This window comes from Eurosta solidaginis, chromosome 1, assembly GCF_040869045.1.
Source record: "Eurosta solidaginis isolate ZX-2024a chromosome 1, ASM4086904v1, whole genome shotgun sequence".
Taxonomy (NCBI): Eukaryota; Metazoa; Arthropoda; class Insecta; order Diptera; family Tephritidae; genus Eurosta; species Eurosta solidaginis.
In genome coordinates, this window is record NC_090319.1 from 7,505,357 (window position 1) to 7,521,283 (window position 15,927).

Here is a 15,927-nt window from a genome sequence, read left to right on the forward strand (position 1 = left end):
GGGAGTGCTGCCGCGGGTCATTAAGGTGTTTATCTTGGTGATGGGTTTGAGACCATCGCCTTCTTATTCTTGTACCGATAAGAATCCTCGACGAAGGGTTTGGGGAGTTTTCACTATGTAGATGGTCTTTTGCCGGATACAGATCCGGAAATTTCCATAAAATAGCAACAGTAAGATACAAGCACGACAATCTCGGGAACGAATTTATATGGCCACGTTGACCCTTCGGTAATTCTCTACGAAAGCACAACACTCTAATTACACGTCCAAATATGTGAATATCAAGATGTGCTATGGATCCAGGACAGCGAATGGAAATCAAAAATTTTGCGTCCATCAAAAGAAAACAAAAAAGTTACCTCTGACCGCTCCGAATCCGGGGATGGGATACATAGTATTTTTGCGAAGAATACTTTACTGCATTGGCGGACTTCAGCCTTATAAAAATTACTTTTGGACGTGTATTGTCATACTGTCATATAGAATTACCGAACCTTCTAGTCACCGACACCCAGTTCAGTGAAGAGCTGGGGTTGTCAGAGCCTCACTTTTCTTAACAAACGGGATTCGCTACGGTAGGTAGCTGAGGTTGACAATTGGGTTTTAGAAGCTACAAAATCTGGTAAACTAAAAAAGGAAACCGGTTTGTTTTTGATTTATTTAATGTTTAAAGTGTCTTGAATTGCATATAAAACACATCACACTGCGTAACAAGCACTCACCTTAGCTATCGTACAAAAGCTGGCGGGAGGGTGGCAAAAGTCAAATAACCCGTATGTCCGGGTATCGTAGGAGGTACAGATGATGTGAGGAGTTTTTTAAGCTCTTTTGGTGTTTTTAAATTTCCAGCTTTGTCGGTAGATGTATCGGCATTATTTTCATCTGCAACCTGAGAGGGTTTCTATAAAAAAAATACTGCTTTTACAGATCTGCAAAACTACAATTTTAAATTTACCTTGTGTTTCAGAAACTCTAAGTCTAATACTGGAATCGTTTTAGTTTTAACAATGTGCTCCATTTGTAATATTTCCAAGGAACGTATCTCAGTAAAACCATTTTCTTGTAGGGCAATGCAGCAGCGTTGTGACTGCTCAATACAAGGCGAAAATGAACAAAAACGTCCACCTAAAGAGGCAGAACTTTAGTAGTTTTTTTATTCGAATATCATGTGTATTATGCCTTACCCCTTTCTTTCAGAGTTTTGGCAGCAAATGGCACACATAAATGTGGCGCGGGCAAATCTAAAAACACAGCATCTGCTTTGCCTTCTAGCTCATTGCCAAATCCTAATTGACATACATCACGATGATAAACACTAACACAGGTACCTAAACCATGCCGCTGAAACTCATCACGCGCTTGTTGTACACGTGCTTCATGGAAATCAAATGTATGTAAATGACCGCTCGGTTTAATCGCACGCAGAAAGTAATGTGAGAGTGATCCTGAACCGGTACCAGATTCTACTATCAGCGAGCCGGGGCGAACCTCGAGTTGAAAGAGTATCATACTAATGTCGGGTGTGTATATGATTTGTGTGCGATGTGGCAATGTTTGTGTCCATAGTTCAGGGTTTGGTTGCAGCACGTAAGCCCAACCTTTGGAAAGTTCAACACGACTACCATAAGCCACTCCTATTAGGTTGCGTACTTTCAATGCACCATACGATGTCTGAAATATCTGTGGTGAAACAACAGTTCATTAATGCTAAATTGGAAAATGTTTAAAATATATTTACATATTCAATGGTTTCTCCCTTTTTGTTGACAATTGTTGGCGTGGCTTCGATTGCATGCATTGAATTTACGCTGAGATAAAGTATTACCGTGTCACCTTCCTCAATTATATCTTTTGGCTTAAGAAAACTCATTTTCTTTGGTATATTTAACAAAAATAAAAATGCTATAAATTGGTTTTAGTAATTTGTAAACAAAATATGTTGACATTTAACCGGCACGTTGTTGGTGCTGGGTGACTCAAATGACTGAAACTAATAGCGTTTGTTAACGCTAACCATAGCAAAGAGTATATATTTGTCAAGAGGCGTCACTCGATACTTTTGTTGTTGCCAAAGCAAATTACTCGATGTTTTAAGTGAGCATAACGGGAAAATCTGGGTTGCCATTGTTGTTTCGGTTGAAAGCGGTCAATAAGAGTTCTGTGCAGACACGTAAAAGTTTGAAACAGGGTTTATGTAGTCACAAAAGTGTTGCTCCTGTCCCACAGCATTTTAATTTTATATCATGGCGAAAAGTGTTCAGTTCAGAGTTATTGATTTTCATTAATAGTTTAATTTATTACTGAGGGTTACTCCTTTAAGTGTAAAAAGCAGAGAAAACGTAGAGTTTTTCAAATTATTGTGAACAACATTTTAATTTGAATTTCTGTACCCAAGTTCACTATGTAAAACTGAAAAATGTACACTTATTGAAAACTCATTTGCACACACAATTTACACTTTGAATTTAATTGTGTTTTTATGCACAAAATTTTGAAACTAAAAACAAAATTTTCATTTGTCAGAAAAAATAAAGAAAAAACTGCCTAATGTCAAAAAACCCTATCGAAATACAAACTGGCTTGTTTGTTTTTAATGAACTACGTTGAATTTTTCTTGTATTTCGTTATTTTTTTCAAATATAGTTCACATACTTTCACCAGTATTGAAACCTTATTGGCTCCCTCGACAAAAAATATAAGAGAAAATACAAGAAAAACACATAGAAAATAAAGTAGCGTCATATAGGAGTTTGATTTGTTTGCAATTACAGCACCATTATATTTGCATGAGGCTTTCACAGCTACAAAAATTAAGGCGGATTTAAACAGACGCTTTGGTTGTGTTGTATTCATTAATTCATCTGTCGGGCGAAGTATCGAAAAATTTACATAAATGCTTTGGTTGCGTGCCTACGCTAAACTATATTTCAAAAAACTAACGAAATACAAGAAAAATACAACCTTTCATTAAAAACAAACGAGCCAGTTTGTTTTTCGATAGGTTTTTTTGACATTCGGCCGTTTTTTCTTTATTTTTTTCAGACGAAATTTTTTTTTTTAGTTTGAAAATTTGGTGCATAAAAACACAATTAGAATCAAATTTCTTGTGAAAAAAGTGAACCATTAGAGAAAGAAATAATTTGCGCGTGTTATTTGCATTGTTTTATTGTTAAAAATGTTAATATAAAAATAAAACGTAAAACATAAACAAAAACATGACAAACTCGCTAATTATGGGGGAATAGTGGCCTCGCCTTTTTCATGATAGAAATTTTTTTTGTCTTTTGAAGTTCCGATAAAGTTTCGTTAGTTTTTTTAGCTTGAAATCCAAGCAAAAATAAAGTAGTGTCATATATGCTTTTGAAGTGACCAAAGCGTTTTATATAATTTTGCCCTCATGCATTTGTGTAAACAGCCTTAGAAGTGAAATTTTTCCATGTTACGTGTGGCGCTTTATATTTTGGCTCTAATTTAAATAAATTTTGCTTTCCGTATGTTTCCGCATTGTTGCAGGCTACAAATCTAGTATTCTTATTTCCGCGGAAATATATGCAACTATTACATCTGTAAATACTACAAAATTTTATTTAACTATTAAATGCAACTCAGCTTGAAGTACTCTTACGTACCAAAAATGCAACTCTAGACCTGAGATTTGCATCACGTGAGCGAGGCTGTTTGTAGTTTTGACGTTTATCGCTTAGTTGACACACTTGGTATAGGTACACTATGACGCTAACAAGCAATTTATTTGAAAGAAATCGTTCAGTGATTTGTCAAATAAAGTGTCACTTTGAAATAAAGCACGTTAAAAGCCACAGATAAATCGAAAATTATTTATTGAGAATTGCACTGCCACCATTGGTCTGTTGTGCCCTCATCAGATTGCGTCGCATTCCAGGAGGATATGTTTCACCGTCTCCGCTGATCGATCACGAAATCGACATGAATACAAAATAACGTTTTTTATTTAGTTGAACGGCGACAGAAAATCGGTTATTTGTGTGTTGCTTTGAAGTTGGCGTTGCGTTGCTTATGGATTGAAGCAATTAAAAGTGCGTGCACACTAAGCGGTGCGACATGTAGCGTCAGCGGCGTTTCACTTTTTTGCCTATTTGATCAATATTGCCGCTCATGGCCGCGCCGCGCAGTGCTGCTGCCGCTAGGTGTGAATTGTTCCATAAGAATACATGCGAAGAATATTTTACAGCTCAGTGTAGTGCAGCTCAGTGTGGCCTTAGCTTAAAGCGCGTGTGTTCACAGTCAGATGTAGACGCAACGCAAGTGCCAAAACGACGCAAAAGTCACCATAAGCGTATTTGCTTTACGTGTTATTTATGAATATTAATTAAAAATGTTGGATCTCCTAAAAAGTTGAACTTAGCCAAGATACACACGAGGCGTAGCTTCGTAGACGCCTACAAGATATGGCATGCAGCTAAGATCTCTCTACACCTCAAGGTTGCTTATGCTGTGCCTAATACGCGTCTATAAAGCTGATATAGCTCATTTTATTCGTCCACGACCCTTTTAAAAATCTTTTATATAAAAGTGGGCGTGGTCCTTAACCGATTTCGTTAATTTTTCTTCAAAACATTCCTTATAATACAGGCAATCTCTCTGCCGAATTTTGTTACGATAGGTCTAACGATTTTTGATTTATGATTAATAATATTTGTAAAATTGATTTTATCACAAGTGGGCGGTGCCACGCCCATTTTAAATATTTTTTTAAATTTGCATCAAGAGTCTCAATATCAGTCCACACGTCAAATTTCAACATATTAGGTTTATTATTTACTAAATAATCAGATTTTTTGGGTTTTCCAAAATGTTATATATATAAAAAGTGGGCGTGGTTATAATCCGATTTCGCTCATTTTCAATACCAATCTATTCTGGGTCCAGATAAGCTCGTGTATCAAATTTGGTGAAGATATCTCAATATTTACTCAAGTTATCGTGTTAACGGACAGACGGACGGACATGGCTCAATCAAATTTTTTTTCGATACTGATGATTTTGATATATGGAAGTCTATATCTATCTCGATTCCTTTACACCTGTAAAACCAACCGTTATCCAATCAAAGTTAATATACTCTGTGTGCAAAGTTTCACGCTTTTTGTGGTCTGCATGTAAAAACTATGACTACGAATCACGTATTTCAACAATATATGACGTAAACGTAAGTATTTGATGAAATTGATGAAATTTGAAGCTTCTAGCCGTAAAAAAGGGGCAACAATTATAGTTTATGTGAGGTATAAAATATATGTACCACCGATTTTTTTTATTTTTTCACACAACAATATATGCTATATACGTATGCACTTGGTGAAATTTGAAGTTTCTAGCTGTTAAAATGGGACTGAAATTGCGAAAATATATATACATATATACTATATATACCACCATATACATATATATACAACATATACCACCGATCTCTATGATTTGGGGCAGTAATTAGTTTAAGTTAAAGTTTCTTATCTGAACAATCGTTTGTATATATATTCGTATATATAGTATATATCCCCATACTATATATACGACCGATCTCATCCAATTTTTCAGACAACAATATGTGCAATATACGAAAGCATATGGTGAAGTTTGAAGCTTCAATCTGATAAATTGAGGAAGATATGACAAAAACCCTCTTTTTCTGAAAAATCGGTTGTATGGAGGATATATGCTATAGTGGTCCGATCCGGCCGGTTCCGACAAATGTCTAATCAGACACCTAAATGCACCCGTTCACCAAATTTTATCAAGATATCTCAAAAATTTTTTTACGAACAGAGAGACGGACAGAAGGACATGGCTAAATCAACTCAGCTCTTCATCTCATCATTTCGGTATACTTATTGGTGGGTCTATCTATATATCTTCCGTTAAGGACTTACAAAGTTAATATACCATTTCATTTTCATGAAAGGTATAAAAATATCAATCAATAATTGCAAGAGATGAAAAGTTAAAATTCATAATAATCACTCATGATGGAATAATAGAAGGTGGCGCATTGCGCATGTAAACATTAGTCCAGCTGTTTTTTATGGGCAATTGGTACGTCATATTCCTTCAGCTCTTGTTTTTTCTCTCTTTCTTTCATTCTCTGAAGCAATCAAGTGTGACATATATGCGCAGAGCGAAGCAATTTTGAACTCGTGAATGTACAATCTTCTGTGTGTGATTTGTGATATACTACTGACTGCAGTCCCGCTATGGTTCCTATGCTGCGACAGCATTTTTTATACTCAGTTGAGCAGAGCTCACAGAGTATATTAAGTTTGATTGGATAACGGTTGGTTGTACATATATAAGGGAATCGAGATAGATATAGACTTCCATATATCAAAATAATCAGGATCGAAAAAAAATTTGATTGAGCCATGTCCGTCCGTCCGTCCGTTAACACGATAACTTGAGTAAATTTTGAGGTATCTTGATGAAATTTGGTGTGTAGGTTCCTGAGCACTTATCTCAGATCGCTATTTAAAATGAACGATATCGGACTATAACCACGCCCACTTTTTCGATATCGAAAATTTCGAAAAACCGAAAAAGTGCGATAATTCATTACCAAAGACGGATAAAGCGACGAAACTTGGTAGATGAGTTGACCTTATGACGCAGAATAGAAAATTCGTAAAATTTTGGACAATGGGCGTGGCACCGCCCACTTTTAAAAGAAGGTAATTTAAAAGTTTTGCAAGCTGTAATTTGGCAGTCGTTGAAGATATCATGATGAAATTTGGCAGGAACGTTACTCCTATTACTATATGTATGCTTAATAAAAATTAGCAAAATCGGAGAAGGACCACGCCCACTTTAAAAAAAAAATTTTTTTAAAGTAAAATTTTAACAAAATATTTAATATCTTTACAGTATATAAGTAAATTATGTCAACATTCAACTCCAGTAATGATATGGTGCAACAAAATACAAAAATAAAAAAATTTCAAAATGGGCGTGGCTCCGCCCTTTTTCCTTTAATTTATCTAGAATACTTTTAACGCCATAAGTCGAACAAAAATTAACCAATCCTTTTGAAATTTGGTAGGGGTATAGATTTTATGGCGTTAACTGTTTTCTATGAAAATGGGCGAAATCGGTTGATGCCACGCCCAGTTTTCATAAACAGTCGTCCGTCTGTCCTTCCGCATGGCCGTCAACACGATAACTAGAGCAAAAATCAACATATCTTTACTGAACTTAGTTCACGTACTTATCTGAACGCACTTTATCTTGGTATAAAAAATGAACGAAATCCGACTATGACCACGCCCACTTTTTCGATATCGAAAATTACGAAAAATGAAAAAAATTCCATAATTCTATACCAAATACGAAAAAAGGGATGAAACATGGTAATTGGATTGGTTTATTGACGCGAAATATAACTTTAGAAAAAACTTTGTAAAATGGTTGTGACACCTACCATATTAAGTAGAAGAAAATGAAAAAGTTCTGCAGGGCAAAATAAAAAACCCTTGAAATATTGGCAGGTATTACATATATAAATAAATTAGCGGTATCCAACAGATGATGTTCTGGGTCACCCTGGTCCACATTTTGGTCGATATCTGGAAAACGCCTTCACATATACAACTACCACCACTCCCTTTTAAAACTCTCATTAATACCTTTAATTTGATACCCATATCGTACAAACACATTCTAGAGTCACCCCTGGTCCACCTTTATGGCGATATTTCGAAACGGCGTCCACCTATAGAACTAAGGCCCACTCCCTTTTAAAATACTCATTAACACCATTCGTTTGATGCCCATATTGTACAAACAAATTCTAGGGTCACCCCTGGTCCACCTTTATGCCGATATCTCGAAAAGGCGACCACCTATACAACTACCACCACTCCCTTTTAAAACTCTCATTAATACCTTTAATTTGATACCCATATCGCACAAACGCATTCTATAGTCAACCCTGATCCACCTTTATGGCTATATCCCTAAACGGCGTCCACCTATAGAACTATGGCCCACTCCCTCATAAAATACTCTTTAATGCCTTTCATTTGATACACATATCATACAAACACATTCCAGGGTTTCCCTCGGTTCATTTTCCTACATGGTTATTTTCCCTTATGTTGTCACCATATCCCTCAACTGAGTATGTAATGTTCGGTTACACTCGAAATTAACCTTCCTTACTTGTTTTTGTTTGTGTTTATGCAACTTGACGCCGTCGCAACTTCTGGCAACTAGAAAAATCTCTCATCACGTACAACTTGATATGTGTTGAAGTGCTGCGCATCTTGACCGTTTGCATTTCTACTGATTTGCACTCATGCCGGCGATGTGGCGATGGTTTGAGATGATATCAAATTTTCAATACTAATCCCGTCTAGCCCAGTGCTAGACTAAGTTTACTTGACTTCGAACCCTGCATACCCATACGGTCGAGCTCAGAGACTTGTTTCCTGCTTGGATATCCGAGTCGATGTTAATTTTTCCAACCGTAGCATACCCAAATCGTCCTTAACTTGGAAGGCACTATAGTCATCGGCTGCTTACATCGACTTCCCCTTTCAACTTCCACCCATCCAATAACCAGTTAAATGGTTAACATTTGTGTAGTGGCGTCCCAATATTTAACACCAACTATATACAAACAAATTTTTTAAGTACAGTATTTTTCGCTTATCCCGATATGATTTATCATATTCAGCACTGATGCAACAATGCTGGCTGCTGACTAACTGACTGACCTCTAAACAAGTTGAAGGACTGTTGTTTGAATACAACATAGTTGCAGTACCATTTCGCCGAATTGATTGTTGAATGGTTTGACAAAGCAGCTGCTGAGTTGACTGACTGACTCACACACCTACTGCTAACTGTTGACTGTTGCATATTGCCGCTGTTGTTGTATGTTATTGCTGTTATAATTATTAATATATTTTTTATACTCAGTTGAACAGAGCTCACAGAGTATATTAACTTTGATTTGATAACGGTTGGTTGTACAGGTATAAAGGAATCGAGATAGATATAGACTTCCATATATCAAAATCATCAGGATCGAAAAAAAAATTTGATTGAGCCATGTCCGTCCGTCCGTCGTCCGTTAACACGATAACTTGAGTAAATTTTGAGGTATCTTGATGAAATTTGGTATGTAGGTTTCTGAGCACTCATCTCAGATGAACTCATCTAAAATGAACGATATCGGACTATAACCACGCCCCCTTTTTCGATATCGAAAATTTCCAAAAACCGAAAAAGTGCGATAATTCATTACCAAAGATGGATAAAGCGATGAAACTTGGTAGGTGAGTTGAACTTATGACGCAGAATAGAAAACTAGTAAAACGTTGGACAATGGGCATGGCACCGCCCACTTTTAAAAGAACGTAGTTTAAAAGTTTTGCAAGCTGTAATTTCGCAGTCGTTGGAGATATCATGATGAAATTTGGCAGGAACGTTACTCCTATTACTATATGTATGCTCAATAAAAATTAGCAAAATCAGAGAACGACCACGCCCACTTTAAAAAAATTTTTCTTCTTAAAGTCAAATTTTAACAAAAAATTTAATATCTTTACGGTATATAAGTAAATTATGTCAACATTCAAAACCAATAATGATATGGTGCAACAAAATACAAAACTAAAAGAAAATTTCAGAATCGGCTTGGCTCCGCCCTTTTTCATTTAATTTGTCTAGGATACTTTTAATGCCATAAGTCGAACAAAAATTTACCAATCCTTGGGAAATTTGGTAAGAACTTAGATTCTAGGACGATAACTTATTTCTGTGAAAAAGGGCGAAATCGGTTGAAGGCACGCCCAGTTTTTATACACAGTCGGCCGTCTGTCCTTCCGCTCGGCCATTAACACGATACCTTGAGCAAAAATCGATATATCTTTACTAAACTCAGTTCACGTACTTATCTGAACTCACTTTGTATTGGTATAAAAAATGACCGAAATTCACCTATGACCACGCCCAATTTTTCGATATCGAAAATTACGAAAAATGAAAAAAAAATGCCATAATTCTATACCAAATACGAAAAAGGGATGAAACATGGTAATTGGATTGGTTTATTGACGCGAAATATAACTTTAGAACAAACTTTGTAAAATGGTTGTGACACCTACCATATTAAGTAGAAGATAATGAAAAAGTTATGCAGGGCGAAATCAAAAGCCCTTGTAATCTTAGCAGTAATACTGTTCGGGGTATTACATATATAAATAAATTAGCGGTACCCAACATATGTTGTTCTGGGTCACCCTGGTCCACATTTTGGTCGATATCTCGAAAACGCCTTCACATATACAATTACCAGCACTCCCTATTAAAACCCTCATTAATACCTTTAATTTGATACCCATATCGCACAAACACATTCTAGAGTCACCCCTGGTCCATATTTATGGCGATATCTCGAAAAGGCGTCCACCTATGGAACTAAGGCCCACTCCCTTTTAAAAATACTCATTAACACCTTTCATTTGATACCCATATCGTACAAAAAAAGTCTAGAGTCACCCCTGGTCCACCTTTATGGCGATATCTCGAAAAGGCGACCACCTATACAACTAACACAACTCCCTTTTGAAACCCTCATTAATATCTTTAATTTGATACCCATATCGTACAAACACATTCTAGAGTCACCCCTGGTCCACCTTTATGGCGGTATCTCGAAAAGGCGTCCACCTATAGAACTAAGTCCCACGCCCTTTTAAAATACTCATTAACACCTTTCGTACATACAAATTCTAGAGTCAGCCCTGGTCAACCTTTATGGCGATATCCCTATAGAACTCCCTCATAAAATACTCTTCAATACCTTTCATTTGATACACATGTCATACAAACACATTCCAGGGTTACCCTCGGTTCATTTTCCTACATGGTTATTTTCCCTTATGTTGTCACCATAGCTCTCAACTGTGTATGTAATGTTCGGTTACACCCGAACTTAACCTTCCTTACTTGTTTTATTTAAACTTGTTTACCTTAGTTTATGAATATTTTCCATTAATTTGGAATTTGTTGGTGAATAGACTGCTGGGCGATCAAGTGTTCCTAAACTGGCCCACCACGATTTAGTGAAAGTCACCTTATGCCTTCGCTTTCAAGTACGGGTGCGGTGTGTGGATGGCCACGCAGTAGCGAGTAGGGTACTTCTCGAGAAACACTTTCCATCGGGAGATGGTCCGAAGTAGACTATCGATAGTTTTTTCTGTCTCTATTGCTATGAATGTTGGGAGTCACTCATCTGCCCAGACAGTCATGAAATGCCGTTTCGGTTAATAATAAATAGCAAATGCCTCCCAATAACTAGCTCTTCGATGCATCAAGCTCTTTGTGGGAACTTACGTTAGATTGACCGCCAACGCGTTCAATAGTAGGTATAAGGCCGGGAACCTGGACGCAGGGACAACAGTAGGCTCTTAAAAAATGAGAAATATGGAACGCCACCCTGAAGTAATGCGAAAGTGGTGCCGGGGTGGGCGACGGTTCCAGAACGGGGCTGTTTTTTAGTCTACGGACACACGGTTGCTGCGACGGCAGCAATTATGGTGCATTAGGCATTTTTCAGCCTCCCCGCAAAAAAAAAAAAAAAAAAAAAAAAAAAAAAAAAAAAAGTAGGTATAAGGCCCCTGATTCTAATGGATCTAAGAAAGGAGAGGTAATACTAGGAGAAATACAGTACACCTGGAGGGAATTCTGGTTCAAGACCGATGAAGTGAAACAAATTTTGGATACATTAAAATACATTTTGGTTTGAAATTATTTTCATATTACCGTTTCGCAGAACATGAATTGCCTCCCCTGACCGGTATTTGCCTTTTGATAGAGACCCTAAATACGCAGTGGATGTGGAAGGACGGTAAAAGTGTGCGAATATGATTGAAGATGAGATACACAGAGGTGGTGTTTGCGGTATGCAGTGCTGATCCGGTAGTAAGTTAATTTAGTGCCTTTTAGGTGGAGGCCGTCTTAACCGAGACCAAAACAGCAGAGATACTTGGGGCGAATATTAGACGATAATCTCGCATAGCACCAATTCCAGAAATCTGTTAGAGTGTAAAGCGCTTACACCTATTTTAGGTTCCGGATCATATAGTTCAGATAATAATAATACAGATTAACACTCCATGAATGGGATTCTCGTTCTGTGATAAGATGAAAAAAATAAAAAAATTTATTCAAATGTAAAATTTTTTTTTTTCATTTCGTCGTTTTTCTAATTTGGAAGAACTTGTTCCTAAATTTGATGTCTCCCCTTAGCAGCTTGGCAGCAGAGTTGCTAGATCTCCAGGTCCTACAAAGCCTCTGATATTTGCCAAGAGGACGAAATTATTCTATAACATAAATCATGGTAACCAGTCAGAGTTTTCCCATTTGGTCGTCAAACAAGTTCTATAAATATATACTATAGACACATTCACATTATGTGAGGCCGGTTCCACCTTACCTAACCTTGATATTGCTTTCCCCGGGATAGACGGAGCTAACTACCATTACACCAAGGCGGCCGCCATCTTATAAAATTGGCCCTGGTTTTTGGTCGGGTTCTTCAGTTTGGACGTCGAGCAAATTTCTAGTAACACTAGAACACATTCTTTACCGACCGGCCAGTTCTACCTTACCTTACCTAACCTGCATTTTCACCGAATGCTAATCTATGTTTTAAGTTTAGGGAACTAGCAGGATAGTTAGCTAGAATCTGTGCGTTATCTCGATCTGTGCGTCCCCGAACGTAATTTTTTTGCCTCATGTTGCATTTCTCTCCCTAAATAATACTAATTAAGTGAGTGTTAAGAATAAATCTTAATAACAACTCTATTTCCTTTGAAATAAACATAGTGCGAAATTTTCATATCTTGATAATAAAGGTCTCTCCTTCCTTATTTTGGAGCATTGTTTTGTTGTTGGGGCTGTTGGCTCTCAACCATAACTGAAAGTGCGATAATTATTTAGAGAACTACAACAATGGCAAAATACATGCATAATAAACAATAACAACAACATTATTCTTGCTCATTCATAGCCCACTTACATATGTACATCTCCTCATCTCCTCGTCTATCCGTTCATTTCACGTCCCATTTTTGTTCTACAATTTGCGGTGTTTTTCTTTTGAAAGTTCATCTAATTCTTCTCGAGTCACTCGTTGCATTCGCTATCTCATTTTCACCTTCTCTTTATACAACCAAAATGTATTCCTTCTCCCCATTAACGCATTGCATGTTTACTCAATATGTCAACTTCTGTTGCGGTTTATTGTTGCTGATTGATGTTAAGTACCGTCCGCTAGAGTAATGCGCTGATAGCTTGACTCAACAACACCTTCTTATACACAAATTTACACACATATGCATGCAGACCCAGCAGTCAAATAAAGGATCGCTCAGCACAACTACACATAAGGAAACATGTTGAAGCTGAATGTTTCATTGGACTTCCGTGAGAGAAGCTGAGAAGATGGAGATATTGGATTCACGAAAAATAGTGAACACAAATTTGGACAAAGCTCTTCCTTTTTATGCAGCTAATCTGTTCACAATTTTCAACTTTATTCTCTAAATCTTTAATCAGTCGATTCTCTGCGCTAAGATTGGGCTAAAGCCGCTGCCACGAAGGCACACATAGGTGAGTGATAGGAGGCTCGTTGTAATACCACAAAAAGATACCAATACCTCTTCTCTTCGAACAATTTCGAGGACCTGATAAAAGCTATCTAGTCTTTAATGTCATACTTCAGGAGCTGGTGCAGATTATCCAAGGATGTAGGTCCCAGGCAGCGGTATCTGGTAATACTTAACGCCTGGCAGTGGGTGTTGATGGTCCTTTGCCGAATGCAGGTCCGGTACGTTCCGGTAACAAGCACCATAAAGGTACTGGCTCGACCATCTCGGAAACGATTTGGTATGGCCACATAAAACCTTCTAGTCCAACCCGCCCTCCCATCCCCTAGATCCATGTGGAGTTTGGGGTCGCCAGAGCCCCGGCTGTTAAAAAAAAAGATTTGCCACGGATAGGTGAGGTTTACAATTGGGTTGGATAAGCTATAGATGTAGCTTGAAGCGGTAGATGTAGCTTGCATGTGTCAAAGGGTATACCTGAGCGTTCTTTGGTAGGAAGAATCGGCCTTGTCGTGCTTTGTGTCTCGGGCTCATGTGAGGTGTACACGGTTGTGTTGGGCCATTTCCTTCTCTGTGCTTAATAATGTTAAAAATTGTGAGTTGCCCGCTTACTTCTCCCAGCCCGATAAGTAACCGCTTTTTCAGACTAGTTGCACTTGGGTCATATTCTGTCTGAGATATTCGCGCTTCACTGAAAAGCAACATACGTACACACACATATTTATATGTTGCGTAAAAGTTTCTACACATTTCACGAAGTTCCCTTTTCAGCTAGCTTTGTTGTTGTCTTTCAAATCTTCTATTGCTCTGAAGTAACTGCACCGTGCTATTTGGTGTGTTGTTGAATTGCAAAATTTTTTTTTCGTACTAATTTCTTCCATAATGGTTGCCGGACCTTTCTTGGTTTACTCATATGCTGGTTACTTGTTGTTGCTGTAACATCATTGATGCCACTAAATTGTCTGCCGTCACATTTGTTGCTGTCGTCGCGAACATTTCAACCTCGCCACATTATTACACTAAACAGCATTTGATAAAGCTTGTTGTTGTTTCCTTTTTCAGTGTTGTTAAGCTGACTGATCACTGATTGTCGGCAAATGTCTGTTAGCAAATTTTCATACTAATTGTCAGGCGATTTTGTCGGTTTTTGTCCCTTGTACTGGCCATTTGATAGCTCGCCTAATATTAACACATGTAAACAGATCAACATATGTGCGTGTATGTGTATAAGAAAGTTTTTTCCGCGAGGAGGAAGCTTCGGAAGTCTTATAGTGTGTGAGGGACTCCACCGAAGTGGTGTGAGCACTGATCTCAGGGTCCGTTGGTGCCGAAATCGTAGCCCATTGAAAATGTTGTTAAAGTTTTCAAAACTGAAACTATTCGTAGATGAAATATGGCTTTAACTCTACTTCTCCCAATATACAGTAGTTATGTAACATATGGGCGTGGAGAGGAATGGTTGGGTGGTGGGTGGGGGGAGAATGGAGGGAAGAGAGGGAGAATATAAAGTTAAACCTTTTTACAAACAACCGAGGCGGACATGGATCAGAGAAAGTAGTGAGGAGGATTGGAAGAACAAGAACTTATACCGGCTGCGTGGCGGTTTGAGAGAGGGCGGTTAAGTATCGTGGTAGAAGAGAGCACTGCGGGGTCGAAAAATAGCTGGGCGGATTTATGATCGGAGCTGGCACCAGTTAAGTAGCTGGGCAACTAAAAGTAGCAGTTAAGCGATAGGGCGCGTACCAGTAACAGGGGCGGAGTAATGGGAATGTTGCTGACTTAACTTTTTGCAGTGGCTGATTATTTGGATTTCGTTGACGGCAGATGATCGTTGGCGGGAGAGAACTGCGAGAACTAAGTTTGCTATCGGCTCGCTTGCTGGACAACACGTTTCCCCATTTTCATACTTTATGGAAGGAACCAAAGGAATTCGGCTTGGGCATTACTAAGGGCTACAGCTCATATGGAACGAAATATGGTTGTTATTGTAAGATACATCAACTCTTCGAAGGTTTTGGGGAGCTTTATCGAAGTTGATGGTCTTTTGCAGGATAAAGATATGGTATGCTTCGGTACCAAGCACAAACCGACCAACTCGGAAACAATTTAATATGATCAAACTGAACCTCCTAGGATTCCGCCCCGAACCCCTTGCTCCATGAGGGACTTGGGGTCGTCAAAGCCTCGCCTGCTAAATATGTGTATGATCCATTCACATTTGCTACAGCATTCACCTCCCGGTTGACAGTTGGGTTGCGGAATTTGTTAAGATATAAGGCTTCGT

General features: G+C 38.0%; 1 protein-coding gene across 2 annotated transcripts; it reads right to left on the minus strand.

Annotated features, from left to right (window-relative positions):
* Positions 1 to 644: 644 nt before the first annotated feature.
* Positions 645 to 2,011, minus strand: Trmt61 (tRNA methyltransferase 61). 2 transcript variants are annotated; one of them, XM_067763885.1, is made up of 4 exons: positions 1,739 to 2,011; positions 1,185 to 1,680; positions 956 to 1,125; positions 645 to 889 (listed from the first exon to the last, which is right to left on the minus strand). In XM_067763885.1, the coding sequence occupies exons 1-4, from the start codon at positions 1,868 to 1,870 to the stop codon at positions 728 to 730; spliced, it is 960 nt and encodes a 319-aa protein (XP_067619986.1). In that variant the 5' UTR covers positions 1,871 to 2,011; the 3' UTR covers positions 645 to 727. The 2 variants fall into 2 exon arrangements, with proteins under 2 accessions (XP_067619986.1, XP_067619985.1); XM_067763884.1 differs by having other exon boundaries at positions 645 to 901; positions 1,739 to 2,008.
* Between the last annotated feature and the right edge of the window lie 13,916 nt (positions 2,012 to 15,927).